The sequence below is a fragment of the Nerophis lumbriciformis genome, linkage group LG21 (genome assembly GCF_033978685.3).
Source record: "Nerophis lumbriciformis linkage group LG21, RoL_Nlum_v2.1, whole genome shotgun sequence".
Taxonomy (NCBI): domain Eukaryota; kingdom Metazoa; phylum Chordata; class Actinopteri; order Syngnathiformes; family Syngnathidae; genus Nerophis; species Nerophis lumbriciformis.
Window position 1 is genome coordinate 38,816,030 of NC_084568.2, and position 14,703 is coordinate 38,830,732.

The window sequence follows — 14,703 nt, forward strand, 5'->3', positions numbered from 1 at the left end:
TTGATTTATTTCAGTAATTGCATTCAAAAGGTGTAACTTGTACATTATATTTATTCATTGCACACAGACTGATGCATTCAAATGTTTATTTCATTTAATTTTGATGATTTGAAGTGGCAACAAATGAAAATCCAAAATTCCGTGTGTCACAAAATTAGAATATTACTTAAGGCTAATACAAAAAAGGGATTTTTAGAAATGTTGGCCAACTGAAAAGTATGAAAATGAAAAATATGAGCATGTACAATACTCAATACTTGGTTGGAGCTCCTTTTGCCTCAATTACTGCGTTAATGCGGCGTGGCATGGAGTCGATGAGTTTCTGGCACTGCTCAGGTGTTATGAGAGCCCAGGTTGCTCTGATAGTGGCCTTCAACTCTTCTGCGTTTTTGGGTCTGGCATTCTGCATCTTCCTTTTCACAATACCCCACAGATTTTCTATGGGGCTAAGGTCAGGGAAGTTGGCGGGCCAATTTAGAACAGAAATACCGTGGTCCGTAAACCAGGCACGGGTAGATTTTGCGCTGTGTGCAGGCGCCAAGTCCTGTTGGAACTTGAAATCTCCATCTCCATAGAGCAGGTCAGCAGCAGGAAGCATGAAGTGCTCTAAAACTTGCTGGTAGACGGCTGCGTTGACCCTGGATCTCAGGAAACAGAGTGGACCGACACCAGCAGATGACATGGCACCCCAAACCATCACTGATGGTGGAAACTTTACACTAGACTTCAGGCAACGTGGATCCTGTGCCTCTCCTGTCTTCCTCCAGACTCTGGGACCTCGATTTCCAAAGGAAATGCAACATTTGCATGGTTGGGTGATGGTTTGGGGTGCCATGTCATCTGCTGGTGTCGGTCCACTCTGTTTCCTGAGATCCAGGGTCAACGCAGCCGTCTATCAGCAAGTTTTAGAGCACTTCATGCTTCCTGCTGCTGACCTGCTCTATGGAGATGGAGATTTCAAGTTCCAACAGGACTTGGCGCCTGCACACAGCGCAAAATCTACCTGTGCCTGGTTTACGGACCATGGTATTTCTGTTCTAAATTGGCCCGCCAACTCCCCTGACCTTAGCCCCATAGAAAATCTGTGGGGTATTGTGAAAAGGAAGATGCAGAATGCCAGACCCAAAAACGCAGAAGAGTTGAAGGCCACTATCAGAGCAACCTGGGCTCTCATAATACCTGAGCAGTGCCAGAAACTCATCGACTCCATGCCACGCCGCATTAACGCAGTAATTGAGGCAAAAGGAGCTCCAACCAAGTATTGAGTATTGTACATGCTCATATTTTTCATTTTCATACTTTTCAGTTGGCCAACATTTCTAAAAATCCCTTTTTTGTATTAGCCTTAAGTAATATTCTAATTTTGTGACACACGGAATTTTGGATTTTCATTTGTTGCCACTTCAAATCATCACAATTAAATGAAATAAACATTTGAATGCATCAGTCTGTGTGCAATGAATAAATATAATGTACAAGTTACACCTTTTGAATGCAATTACTGAAATAAATCAAGTTTTTCAAAATATTCTAATTTACTGGCTTTTACCTGTATATACATTTATTTATTTAGCTATTCTTGTTTAAATCACACTTACGTGTAACTTACAAATGACAATATATTTATTTATTTAAGTGTGTATCAAACTGGTAGCCCTTCGCATTAATCAGTACCCAAGAAGTAGTTTTTGGTTTCAAAAAGGTTGGTGACCCCTGTACTAGGGCATAAAATCAGTGTCAGTTGAGTCGGTCCATAGGTTGCCTGTAGGGATTTTTAATGTCCAGCAGATGTCAGTATTTAGTGACACAGTATCGACACAGTATCAATACAGTTTTGCAATGTGTCGAAACGCTTCATGACGCCTCATCAACCCATCACTATTATTTACTATATGAAGTGATTTAGCTTCGACAGTATTGTTTATTTATTATATGAAGTGATTGACAGCTTCTTAGAAAACCCTCCCAGTATCAAGAGTGACTTACCGGCATGTCTCTGTGGTCTCTGCCTGCTGGAGGTGGGTTCTTCTGCCTCTGTCTGCTTCTTTTGCCCATTCTGGAGAAGAGCACGCCTTTGGAAGATGTCACACGGATGAGTGTTGTGTTCAGATGACACAACATAAAGGTGAGCACACCTGGGCGAGGAGGTGAAGCAGCAGTCAGCGGCTTAAATGAAGTTTTATCCCCCAAGCATGTAGCCACTGACGCATGTGGATTAGGACCAGTGGAAGCCGCCTCTAAGTGTGCCTGTAATAAATACAGTACAGCGTGCGGGAATATAGTAACACCTAAAACATTTTTTTATTCTCATAAACAGTGGGTGGCTAAACAGAAACTACTAGTTCGATTCGAGAAGTATCTATGCTTAGTTTTGCTCGCCCACGACAAATGGGTTTGCGTTTATGGACAGGCAAATCCTTAGACACACGGCAAATGTGGACTGGTAAACTTTTCATAAAAATACAAAGACATGTAATAAACGTGTTATTGTCATGTTACTTTTTTTTTTTTTTTTAACAATGGTGTTTTCTCTTGTAGTTAACATTGCAATAATTGAAAGACTGTGCGTAAAAGCGTGTTAAAAGGGTAGTGGTAACACCGCACAATGTGATTGGCTGATGAGATGAGACGCTACATATGATTGGTTGTAGAACCAGCTTCTTTTACAAGCCAACTACTTTCTCCGAGAGGCTCACTTTTTGTGTTTACTATTGTTTCTTTCTCCTGTCATCGCCGTAATGGACAGTCTTCTTTCGGCAATCTTCTCCTCGGAAGAGAGCGAGCAGTGTGTGTTGGACTGCATGGCTTACGTCATGCTTCTAATGGCAGCCTGCACATTTGTGGCTTTGCTTTCTCAGAGCGTGCCGTACGGACGATACTCCGCAGGCAAGAGGTTTCCAGTCAATGCGAAGTTTGCTTGGTTCGTGCAGGAGCTGCCTGCCTTCCTGCTGCCGGTGTGTCTGCTGCTGTGGACATCTTCTGCCAGAACATCTCTGCTCGCCAATCAGCTCCTCATTGCCATGTATTTGTGCCACTATGCACAGAGGTATGTGCAACACTCTGATTACCCACTCCTGCTTGTGCACCTGAATGCACCATGGTTACATTTAGCACATTCTAATTTATTGCTCTTTGAATATATATACACCTGGGGATAGGTTGATTGGCAACACTAAATTGGCCCTAGTGTGTGAATGTTGTCTGTCTGTGTTGGCCCTGTGATGAGGCGGCGACTTGTCCAGGGTGTACACCGCCTTCCGCCCGGCTGTAGCTGAGATAGGCTCCAGCGACCCCGAAGGGATTAAGCGGTAGAAAATGAATGGATGGATATATATATATATATAGATATATATATATATATATATATATATATATATATATATATATTAGAGATGCGCGGTTTGCGGGCACAACCGCGGAGTCCGCGGATTATCCGCGGATCGGGCGGATGAAATTTTAAAAAATTAGATTTTATCCGCGGGTCGGGTCGGGTCGGGCGATTGAAATTAAAAAAAATTAGATTTTAAATAGATTCAGGCGGGTGGCAGTTAAACCAATTGGGAAATATATATACATAGTTAAATGTTGTTACCCACATACGAAAAACGAGCAGGCACCTGCTGCATATGCCACAACAGAAGAAGAAAAAAAAAAAAGAGATGGACACTTTTACGGAGCGGAGAAGGGACGCCTCGCCGGGGTCCGGGACCGAGGCCCCTTCCTCCGAGAGGGCCCCACCGGGAGCCGTAGCTGAGGCGATCCGCGAGAAGGGCCTGACGCACGTCCAGGGTCACCACCGCGCCCACCGCACCGACACCCCGCCTCGTCCGCCTTCGCCGAGGCCGGCGTCACGCGCAGCAGGTAAGCAGCTTACCTGCCCGCCACCCCCGTGGCCGGGGGCTCGTAACAGGGGTCACTCCGCGCGCTCCGCCCGCGCAGCTTACCTGCCCGCCACCCCTGTTGCCGGGGGCGCGTAACAGGGGTCACTCCGCGCGCAGTGCGCTCACGAAAGGGGTGGGGCTCACCCTGGTTGATATAGACAGCAGGACGGTGGCCATGGAAGTCGGAACCCGCTAAGGAGTGTGAAACAACCCACCTGCCAAATCAACTAGCCCTGAAAATGGATGGCGCTGGAGCGTCGGGCCCATACCCGGCCGTCGCCGGCAGTGAGACGCGCTTGGAGGTGCGCTCAGCGCGGCTCCCATATGATTGCGCACTGGTGTGCGTCTGGGTCGTGATAGCGTGGCACGCGAATGTCTGTGCTGCATTGGATCAGTCTCCTTTCTTTAACAGGCAAAAGCTTTATAACCTCACCATACCTGCCAACTTTTGAAATCAGAAAAACCTAGCAGCCAGGGTCCAAGGGCCGCAGGCCCCGGTAGGTCCAGGACAAAGTCTTGGTGGAGGGTTCAGGGCTTCGCCCCCCGACGCAAAATGATTATTAGCATTCAGACAGGTTAAAATGTTGCTAAAACCATCACTTTTCTATCAGTCACAGTGACTTTTCAAAACAAAAATATTACAGCAAAAATCATATGGGTTGATTGACATGTTTATTCTGTAAGCTAACTTCAATAGTTTGAAATTATTTTGACAGTTAATGCCAGTTATCCTGTCAACCTTTCACAAGACTTCAATTTGTTAATTGAAAGTATAAACAGTATAAACACTTTTTACAGTAAACAAATGGTAAAACAGTACTAAACAATTCCATTAAAAAAAAAATTGGTGTCATTATTAACTTTCTGTCCAAGCTTGTATAATCTACTGCCTTGTTCAATTGTAAAAAATATTCTGTGCCTAAAATTCACATTTCTATCACAATTATCATACTGTAAACATGGTAAGCTAACTTCATTAAAATTAATAGTCCTGTCAATAGCATGGAATTACAATTCAAATGTAGTTTTTTTGTAAGCCTTTCAAAAGAATTCAAAATATGAAAAATGAATGAAAATTAATTTAAGCCATCAGACACTTGAAAAGTGGCACATCACATCTCTAATGTAATCATTTGAACTTTTCAACAGAAATAGCACTGCAAAAATATTAAGGACATACTTCTGTATTTTGGTAGTTATGCTGTCAACATTTAACAAGATTTCTTCAACTTGGACTTGTTTTAAATGTTTTATGCCACTTCAAGTTGTCAAAGACGTGCTGTGAAATACAGCCGACAAGATTGCGCACCAAACACGAAGCAAGGTCAAAGTGCATGCATGGTGCAGGAGAACAAAGGACTTCTTTCATTTAAGGTTTGTGATAAACCATCAAACTCATTCGTTAAAAGGACTCTATAGTAATATAAAGCGAGTTTTTCTGGACATTATCATGCAAGAAAAGTTTATTTTTGGGACCGCGATCACCGCGTAATGATTTTTAAAGGTTGCATTACAAACATTTAACTGTCCCATGTGATCAGCCAGTGCGATTGGAAGTCCATGCTCAATTATTGCCTCCGTAAATAAAACTTCGGCATTCATCACATCCAAAGAATCTGTTTGGGCGACGAAAAACATTGAAAGTTTTCCACTTGTATCGCTAGCAACGGCATTAGACTTGTGTTTTTTCGTCCCAACGTGGTCTTTTACATCGCTAATTCCTCCGTGTCCGATCGAAAAATCTTGTCTGCACAAGGTGCAATTCGCGTAGTTTTCACCCTTTTTTTTTTTTTAATTAATGAAAAACCGTATTTTTTATCACTGCAACCGTAACCCGGAATAGGTTGATGAAAACCGTACGAATTACGGGAAAACCGGAGTAGTTGGCAGGTATGCCTCACTAATGCCTTGCATCGTCTATATTAGATATATAACAACGGGCGGGTGCGGGCGGATGGCGGGCGGGTGCAGTTCTGATCAAACGTTACATCGGGTGGATGGCGGATGGTTGACGACTTTCTGACGCGGTTGCGGATGAAATAAATTGCCTATCCGCGCATCTCTAATATCCACATATATATGGTGTATGGTGACATGGACTAAACATATCCACATATATATGGTGTATGGTGACATGGACTAAACATATCCACATATATATGGTGTATGGTGACATGGACTAAACATATCCACATATATATGGTGTATGGTGACATGGACTAAACATATCCACATATATATGGTGTATAGTGACATGGACTAAACATATCCACATATATATGGTGTATGGTGACATGGACTAAACATATCCACATATATATGGTGTATGGTGACATGGACTAAACATATCCACATATATATGGTGTATGGTGACATGGACTAAACATATCAAGATATTAAAAAAAGGCCATATCGCCCAGCCCTACTTTAAGTGTACATTGAAGTTATTATTGCTCTCCACATGAGACAGAATCATGTCTGCTTGATACAAGTTCACTTGTCTTCTTATAAAACTTTTCTTTTCTCTGGTTGGTCCCACAGATCACTGATTTATCCATTCTTCATACGTGGAGGTAAACCAACACCGTTGGTGTCCTTTGTCCTGGCGACCATGTTCTGCACTTTCAACGGCTTCATGCAGATCAGATATCTGAGTCACTACGCACACTATCCTGCAGACTGGATCACTCGACCCTGCTTCCTAGCAGGTCAGTGCAGATAGTTAGTAACTATTTTAACTATCCTGCAGACTGGATCACACCACCCTGCTTCCTAGCAGGTCAGTGCAGATAGTTAGTAACTATTTTAACTATCCTGCAGACTGGATCACACCACCCTGCTTCCTAGAGTCATATATTTAGTTGCTTGACTCTCTTTTTCGCATGCTAATGTTAACTTGCTAACTCCTCAAAGTGAAATATTTTGTTACTTCACTCATTTCAACTGTTAGCAAGATAGCTGTTTGGCTAATTTTGCACCTCAAGCATGCTAACCTTTTGTGCTTTCATGTCACATTACATTAGCATGCTAACATGCTAGCTTTTCTGCTAACTTTGCAGGCATACACTTCAGTCAAGTATTTTATTATGTCAAGAATGCTAACTATTAGTGTTGCATGACATTATTAGCATGTGCAAATGCTAACTTTTATACTTATTTCACAAGTATACTGTACACCTGAGACTCATATTTTGTTACTTGACTTTATCTGGCTTGCCTGCTAACTGTTAGCATGCTAATTTTGCAGGTGTACACAAAAGAGGCATATATTTTGTTACTTGACTCTGTCTCGCGAGCATTCTAATGTTAGTTTGCTAGCGTTTGTGCTAATAAGTGATGTTTACTGTTAGCATGCTAACATTGCTATATTTTGAGCTCATTTTACAGGTTTATACCTCAGAATTAGATTATTTTGCTAATTCCTCCTGCTAACGTTAGCGTTTTAGCATGGTCGCTTTTTTGCTCATTTCACAGGTGTACACCTAGGAGTGCTATATTTTGTTACTTGACTCCGCCTTGCTAGCATGCTAATGTTGATATGCTAGCGTTTGACCTACTTTTACAGGCAGGTACCTTTTTTAAAATCCAATATTTTAATTATTCACGCATGCTAACTATTATATTTGTTTATATTAACAAATGACTGCAGTATTGTTCAACTTATTAGATATGTCTAGCTTGTGTGCTATTGTGTGCTTAGCTGTTGTGTAGCTGCAAGCTCCTAGTAGCCTATGTATGTGTTTTGGTGTTTTTCTGGACCCCGGAATGCAGAGATGTCAGGCAAAATGGCTTCAATTGTTTCCAGGATGTGTCCTATGGTTGATTGGCTGGCTGATGAATCTGCACTCTGACCACATCCTGAGGACCCTGAGGGCCCCTGGAGAGAGCCACTATAAGATCCCTCAAGGTCAGGCAAGATGATGGCGGAGTAGTACGCAGACAACAACATGGAAGTGATGGTGTTGGCAGGTGGAATGTTTGAGTACGTGTCTGGAGCCAACTTCCTAGGAGAGATACTGGAGTGGGCCGGCTTTGCTCTGGCGGGCCAATCAGTGCACAGCGCCGCCTTCGCCGTCTTCACCGCAGTGGTCCTCAGGAGCAGGGCTGTGGACCACCACAGGTAAGAAACACAAGGTTCCAAGAAAGTTTCCCACCATTAATAAATGATATTATTTTCACCATTTAATAAATGATATTATTTTCACCATTTAATAAATATTTTCACCATTAATAAATGATATTATTTTCACCATTTAATAAATGATATATTTTCACCATTTAATAAATTATATTATTTTCACCATTTAATAAATTATATTATTTTCACTATTAATAAATATATGATTTTCAGCATAAATAAATGATATTATTTTCACCATTTAATAAATGATATTATTTTCACCATTTAATAAATATTTTCACCATTAATAAATTATATTATTTTCACCATTTAACAAATGATATTATTTTCACCATTTAATAAATTATTTTATTTTCACCATTAATAAATATATGATTTTCACCATAAATAAATATTATTTTCACCATATAATAAATATTATTTTCACCATTTAATAAATTATATTATTTTCACCATTAATAAATTATATTTTCACCATTTAATAAATAATATTATTTTCACCATTAATAAATGATATTATTTTCACCATTTAATAAATGATATTATTTTCACCATTTAATAAATTATATTATTTTCACCATTTAATAAATATTTTCACCATTAATAAATATTATTTTCACCATTTATTAAATGATATTATTTTCACCATTTAATAAATTATATTATTTTCACCATTTAATAAATTATATTATTTTCACCATTAATAAATATATGATTTTCACCATAAATAAATGATATTATTTTCACCATTTAATAAATGATATTATTTTCACCATTTAATAAATATTTTCACCATTAATAAATTATATTATTTTCACCATTTAACAAATGAAATTATTTTCACCATTTAATAAATTATATTATTTTCACCATTAATAAATATATGATTTTCACCATAAATAAATGATATTATTTTCACCATATAATAAATTATATTATTTTCACCATTAATAAATTATATTATTTTCACCATTTAATAAATGATATTATTTTCACCATTAATAAATGATATTATTTTCACCATTTAATAAATGATATTATTTTCACCATTTAATAAATATTTTCACCATTAATAAATTATATTATTTTCACCATTTAACAAATTATATTATTTTCACCATTTAATAAATTATATTATTTTCACCATTAATAAATATATGATTTTCACCATAAATAAATGATATTATTTTCACCATATAATAAATTATATTATTTTCATCATTTAATCAATTATATTATTTTCGCCATTAATAAATGATATTATTTTCACCATTTAATAAATGATATTATTTTCACCATTAATAAATGATATTATTTTCACCATTTAATAAATGATATTATTTTCACCATTTAATAAATATTTTCACCATTAATAAATGATATTATTTTCACCATTTAATAATTTTCACCATAAATAAATGATATTATTTTCACCATATAATAAATTATATTATTTTCACCATTAATAAATTATATTATTTTCACCATTTAATAAATGATATTATTTTCACCATTAATAAATGATATTATTTTCACCATTTAATAAATGATATTATTTTCACCATTTAATAAATATTTTCACCATTAATAAATTATATTATTTTCACCATTTAACAAATTATATTATTTTCACCATTTAATAAATTATATTATTTTCACCATTAATAAATATATGATTTTCACCATAAATAAATGATATTATTTTCACCATATAATAAATTATATTATTTTCATCATTTAATCAATTATATTATTTTCGCCATTAATAAATTATATTATTTTCACCATTTAATAAATGATATTATTTTCACCATTAATAAATGATATTATTTTCACCATTTAATAAATGATATTATTTTCACCATTTAATAAATATTTTCACCATTAATAAATGATATTATTTTCACCATTTAATAAATTATATTATTTTCACCATTAATAAATATATGATTTTCACCATAAATAAATGATATTATTTTCACCATATAATAAATGATATTATTTTCACCATTTAATAAATTATATTATTTTCACCATTAATAAATTATATTATTTTCACCATTTAATAAATGATATTATTTTCACCATTAATAAATTATATTATTTTCACCATTTAATAAATGATATTATTTTCACCATTTAATAAATATTATTTTCACCATTTGATAAATATATGATTTTCACCATTCATAAATGATATTATTTTCACCATTAATAAATGATATTATTTTCACCATTTAATAAATATTATTTTCACCATTTAATAAATATTATTTTCACCATTTAATAAATGATATTATTTTTACCATTTAATAAATATTTTCACCATTAATAAATTATATTATTTTCACCATTTAACAAATGATATTATTTTCACCATTTAATAAATTATATTATTTTCACCATTAATAAATATATGATTTTCACCATAAATAAATATTATTTTCACCATATAATAAATATTATTTTCACCATTTAATAAATTATATTATTTTCACCATTAATAAATTATATTATTTTCACCATTTAATAAATGATATTATTTTCACCATTAATAAATAATATTATTTTCACCATTTAATAATTGATATTATTTTCACCATTTAATAAATATTATTTTCACCATTTAATAAATATATGATTTTCACCATTCATAAATGATATTATTTTCACCATTTAATAAATATTTTCACCATTTAATAAATATATGATTTTCACCATTCATAAATTATATTATTTTCACCATTAATAAATGATATTATTTTCACCATTTAATAAATATTATTTTCACCATTAAATAAATATATGATTTTCACCATTAATAAATGATATTATTTTTGCTCCATGCAGATGGTACCTTGATAAGTTTGAAGACTACCCGAAAACAAGGAAGGCTTTAATTCCCTTTTTCTACTAGAAAACCATTTTTTACACACAGTAGTGTGTGTGTGTGTGTGTGTGTGTGTGTGTGTGTGTGTGTGTGTGTGTGTGTGTGTGTGTGTGTGTGTATGCATGCATACATACATATATGTATGTGTGTGTATATATGTATGTATGTATATATATATATATATATATATATATATATATATATATATATATATATATGTATGTATGTGTGTGTGTGTGTGTGTGTGTGTGTGTGTGTGTGTGTGTGTGTGTGTGTGTGTGTGTGTGTGTGTGTGTGTGTGTGTGTGTGCATATATATGAATGATGTATATACATATGATATATCATGTGCGATAGTAGCAGTCCTGCAGATTGTTTACTTGTGAGTGACATTATGTGCGATACAAGCTGTCCTGCAGCGTGTTTACTTGTGTGTGATAATCATGCGCGATAGTAGCAGTCCTGCAGTGTTTACTTGTGTGTGATATCATGTGCGATGATACAAGCAGTCCTGCAGAGTGTTTACTTGTGTGTGATATCATGTGCGATACAAGCAGTCCTGCAGAGTGTTTACTTGTTTGTGATATCATGTGTGATACAAGCAGTCCTGCAGAGTGTTTACTTGTGTGTGTGATATAATGGGCGATAGTAGCAGTCCTGCAGAGTGTTTACTTGTGTGTGATATCATGTGCGATGATACAAGCAGTCCTGCAGAGTGTTTACTTGTGTGTGATATCATGTGTGATACAAGCAGTCCTGCAGAGTGTTTACTTGTGTGTGATATCATGTGTGATACAAGCAGTCCTGCAGAGTGTTTACTTGTGTGTGTGATATAATGGGCGATAGTAGCAGTCCTGCAGAGTGTTTACTTGTGTGTGATATCATGTGCGCTACAAGCAGTCCTGCAGAGTGTTTATTTGTGTGTGATATCATGTGCGATACAAGCAATCTTGCAGCGTGTTTACTTGTGTGTGATATCATGTGTGATACAAGCAGTCCTGCTGCGTGTTTACTTGTGTGTGATATCATGTTCGATAAAAGCAATCCTGCAGAGTGTTTACTTGTGAGTGATATCATGTGGGATACAAGCAATCCTGCAGCGTGTTTCCTTGTGAGTGATATCACGTGTGATACAAGCAATCCTGCAGCGTGTTTCCTTGTGTGTGATATCACGTGTGATACAAGCAGCCCTGCAGTGTTTACTTGTGAGTGATATCATGTGCGATACAAGCAATCCTGCAGTGTGTTTACTTGTGAGTGATATCATGTGTGATACAAGCAATACTGCAGCGTGTTTACTTGTGAGTGATATCATGTGTGATACAAGCAGTCCTGTAGCGTGTTTACTTGTGAGTGATATCATGTGCGATACAAGCAGCCCTGCAGTGTTTACTTATGAGTGATATAATGTGCGATACAAGCAATCTTGCAGTGTGTTTACTTGTGAGTGATATCATGTGCGATACAATCAATCATGCAGCGTGTTTTCTTGTGAGTGATATCACGTGTGATACAAGCAGCCCTGCAGTGTGTTTACTTGTGAGTGATATCATGTGCGATACAAGCAATCCTGCAGCGTGTTTCCTTGTGAGTGATATCACGTGTGATACAAGCAATCCTGCAGCGTGTTTACTTGTGAGTGATATCATGTGCGATACAAGCAGTCCTGTAGCGTGTTTACTTGTGAGTGATATCACGTGTGATACAAGCAATCCTGCAGCGTGTTTACTTGTGTGTGATATCATGTGTGATACAAGCAGCCCTGCAGTGTGTTTACTTGTGAGTGATATCATGTGCGATACAAGCAATCCTGCAGCGTGTTTACTTGTGAGTGATATCATGTGTGATACAAGCAGCCCTGCGGTGTGTTTACTTGTGAGTGATATCATTTCAAACCTTACTTAGTTCTTTCTTTGCCTCACTTGATGGAACCTCTCCCAACACTCCACACTACTAAACAACACAAGATGTGTGAGTTGTGTTGATATCATATCAAATCAATGTTGGTATGGGTCAATACTCAAGGCTCCATTATAGGTATCATATCAGAAGTGGGAAAAGTTGTATCGGGACACCACTCATTTTTTTTTAAACTGATGATTCCCTTATTTTTGGGGTCATGCAGCATTATTTTTGATTGAGTTGAAATGTATGAGTGAGCAAGTATTACTAGCTCTGGAGGAATGATGGAAACATGTATTTTATTATTAGGAAGTGAAGAATCCTGTCTTTACTGCCACCTTCAGGACTGGGACAGAACTTCATTGAGGGCAACATAAGATCTTTTTTAAAGTCTTTTTTACATGTTTTGTGTGTGTTTTTCTTATTCAAACCATTGTGTTATTATGCATGCAGAACTTCTCACATGGAATATTTGATTTTTCTGTGCAAAGCAGACTTTTCTTGTGTTTTTTTGTACATCAACTACAGTATCTCAACACCTTTTTGAGTGGAAAACATGAGTCAAAGGCCTCAGATTCATATTTTTGCATGTGACCTGGTCATGTGACCTGGTCATGTGACGAGCTACAAAAGTGTAAACTGTACCTCCAACTTGAAACTTTAGTAGCCGGTTTTCAACCTCCTAACTCAGCCGTGCCTGACATGAACGACGTGCCCTGAACGCATCACTCATTGTGAATGTTTGAATGCCATCAAAGTGATGTACAGTACTATATATATATATATATATATATATATATATATATACAGTGGGGCAAAAAAGTATTTAGTCAGCCCCCGATTGTGCAAGTTCTCCCACTTAAAATGATGACAGAGGTCTGTAATTTTCATCAAAGGTACACTTCAACTGTGAGAGACAGAATGTGAAAAAAAAATCCAGGAATTCACATTGTAGGATTTTTAAAGAATTTATTTGTAAATTATGGTGGAAAATAAGTATTTGGTCACTTCAAACAAGGAAGATCTCTGGCTCTCACAGACCTGTAACTTCTTCTTTAAGAAGCTCTTCTGTCCTCCACTCGTTACCTGTATTAATGGCACCTGTTTGAACTGGTTATCTGTATAAAAGACACCTGTCCACAGCCTCAAACAGTCAGACTCCAAACTCCACTATGGCCAAGACCAAAGAGCTGTCGAAGGACACCAGGAAAAGAATTGTAGACCTGCACCAGACTGTGAAGGGTGAATCTACAATAGGCAAGCAGCTTGGTGTGAAAAAAATCAACTGTGGGAGCAATTATCAGAAAATGGAAGACATACAAGACCACTGATAATCTCCCTCGATCTGGGGCTCCACGCAAGATCTCATCCCGTGGGGTCAAAATGATCATGAGAACGGTGAGCAAAAATCCCAGAACCACACGGGGGGACCTGGTGAATGACCTGCAGAGAGCTGGGACCAAAGTAACAAAGGTTACCATCAGTAACACACTACGCCGACAGGGAATCAAATCCTGCAGTGCCAGACGTGTCCCCCTGCTTAAGCCAGTGCATGTCCAGGCCCGCCTGAAGTTTGCCATGGATGATACAGCAGAGGATTGGGAGAATGTCATGTGGTCAGATGAAACCAAAATATAACTTTTTGGTATAAACTCAACTCGTCGTGTTTGGAGGAAGAAGAATACTGAGTTGCATCCCAAGAACACCATACCTACAGTGAAGCATGGGGGTGGAAACATCATGCTTTGGGGCTGTTTTTCTGCTAAGGGAACAGGCCGACTGATCCATGTTAAGGAAAGAATGAATGGGGCCATGTATCGTGAGATTTTGAGCCAAAACCTCCTTCCATCAGTGAGAGCTTTGAAGATGAAACGTGGCTGGGTCTTCCAG

At 37.0% G+C, this 14,703-nt stretch overlaps 2 protein-coding genes across 4 annotated transcripts in view; one reads left to right on the forward strand and one right to left on the reverse strand.

Moving 5' to 3' along the window:
* The window catches only part of nsun2 (NOP2/Sun RNA methyltransferase 2), a 49,555-nt gene extending 46,705 nt beyond the window's left edge, over positions 1–2,850 (reverse strand). The window contains exons 1-3 of one of the 2 annotated variants that reach the window (XM_061982394.2): positions 2,697–2,850; positions 2,136–2,247; positions 1,987–2,072 (exon numbers count right to left, since the gene is read on the reverse strand). In XM_061982394.2, coding sequence (XP_061838378.2) covers positions 1,987–2,055 — 69 coding nt within the window. In that variant the 5' untranslated portion in view covers positions 2,056–2,072; positions 2,136–2,247; positions 2,697–2,850. Of the gene's footprint in view, positions 1–1,986; positions 2,248–2,696 lie in introns of those variants that run through there. The other variant, XM_061982393.2, reaches the window with a different exon arrangement.
* Positions 2,631–13,614, forward strand: srd5a1 (steroid-5-alpha-reductase, alpha polypeptide 1 (3-oxo-5 alpha-steroid delta 4-dehydrogenase alpha 1)). Of its 2 annotated transcripts, none has more exons than XM_072915603.1 (5): positions 2,631–3,046; positions 6,423–6,589; positions 7,687–7,788; positions 7,851–8,001; positions 13,123–13,614. In XM_072915603.1, the coding sequence occupies exons 1-5, from the start codon at positions 2,739–2,741 to the stop codon at positions 13,127–13,129; spliced, it is 735 nt and encodes a 244-aa protein (XP_072771704.1). In that variant the 5' UTR covers positions 2,631–2,738; the 3' UTR covers positions 13,130–13,614. The 2 variants fall into 2 exon arrangements, with proteins under 2 accessions (XP_072771704.1, XP_072771703.1); XM_072915602.1 differs by lacking the exon at positions 13,123–13,614 and adding an exon at positions 10,873–11,011.
* Positions 13,615–14,703: the final 1,089 nt, after the last annotated feature.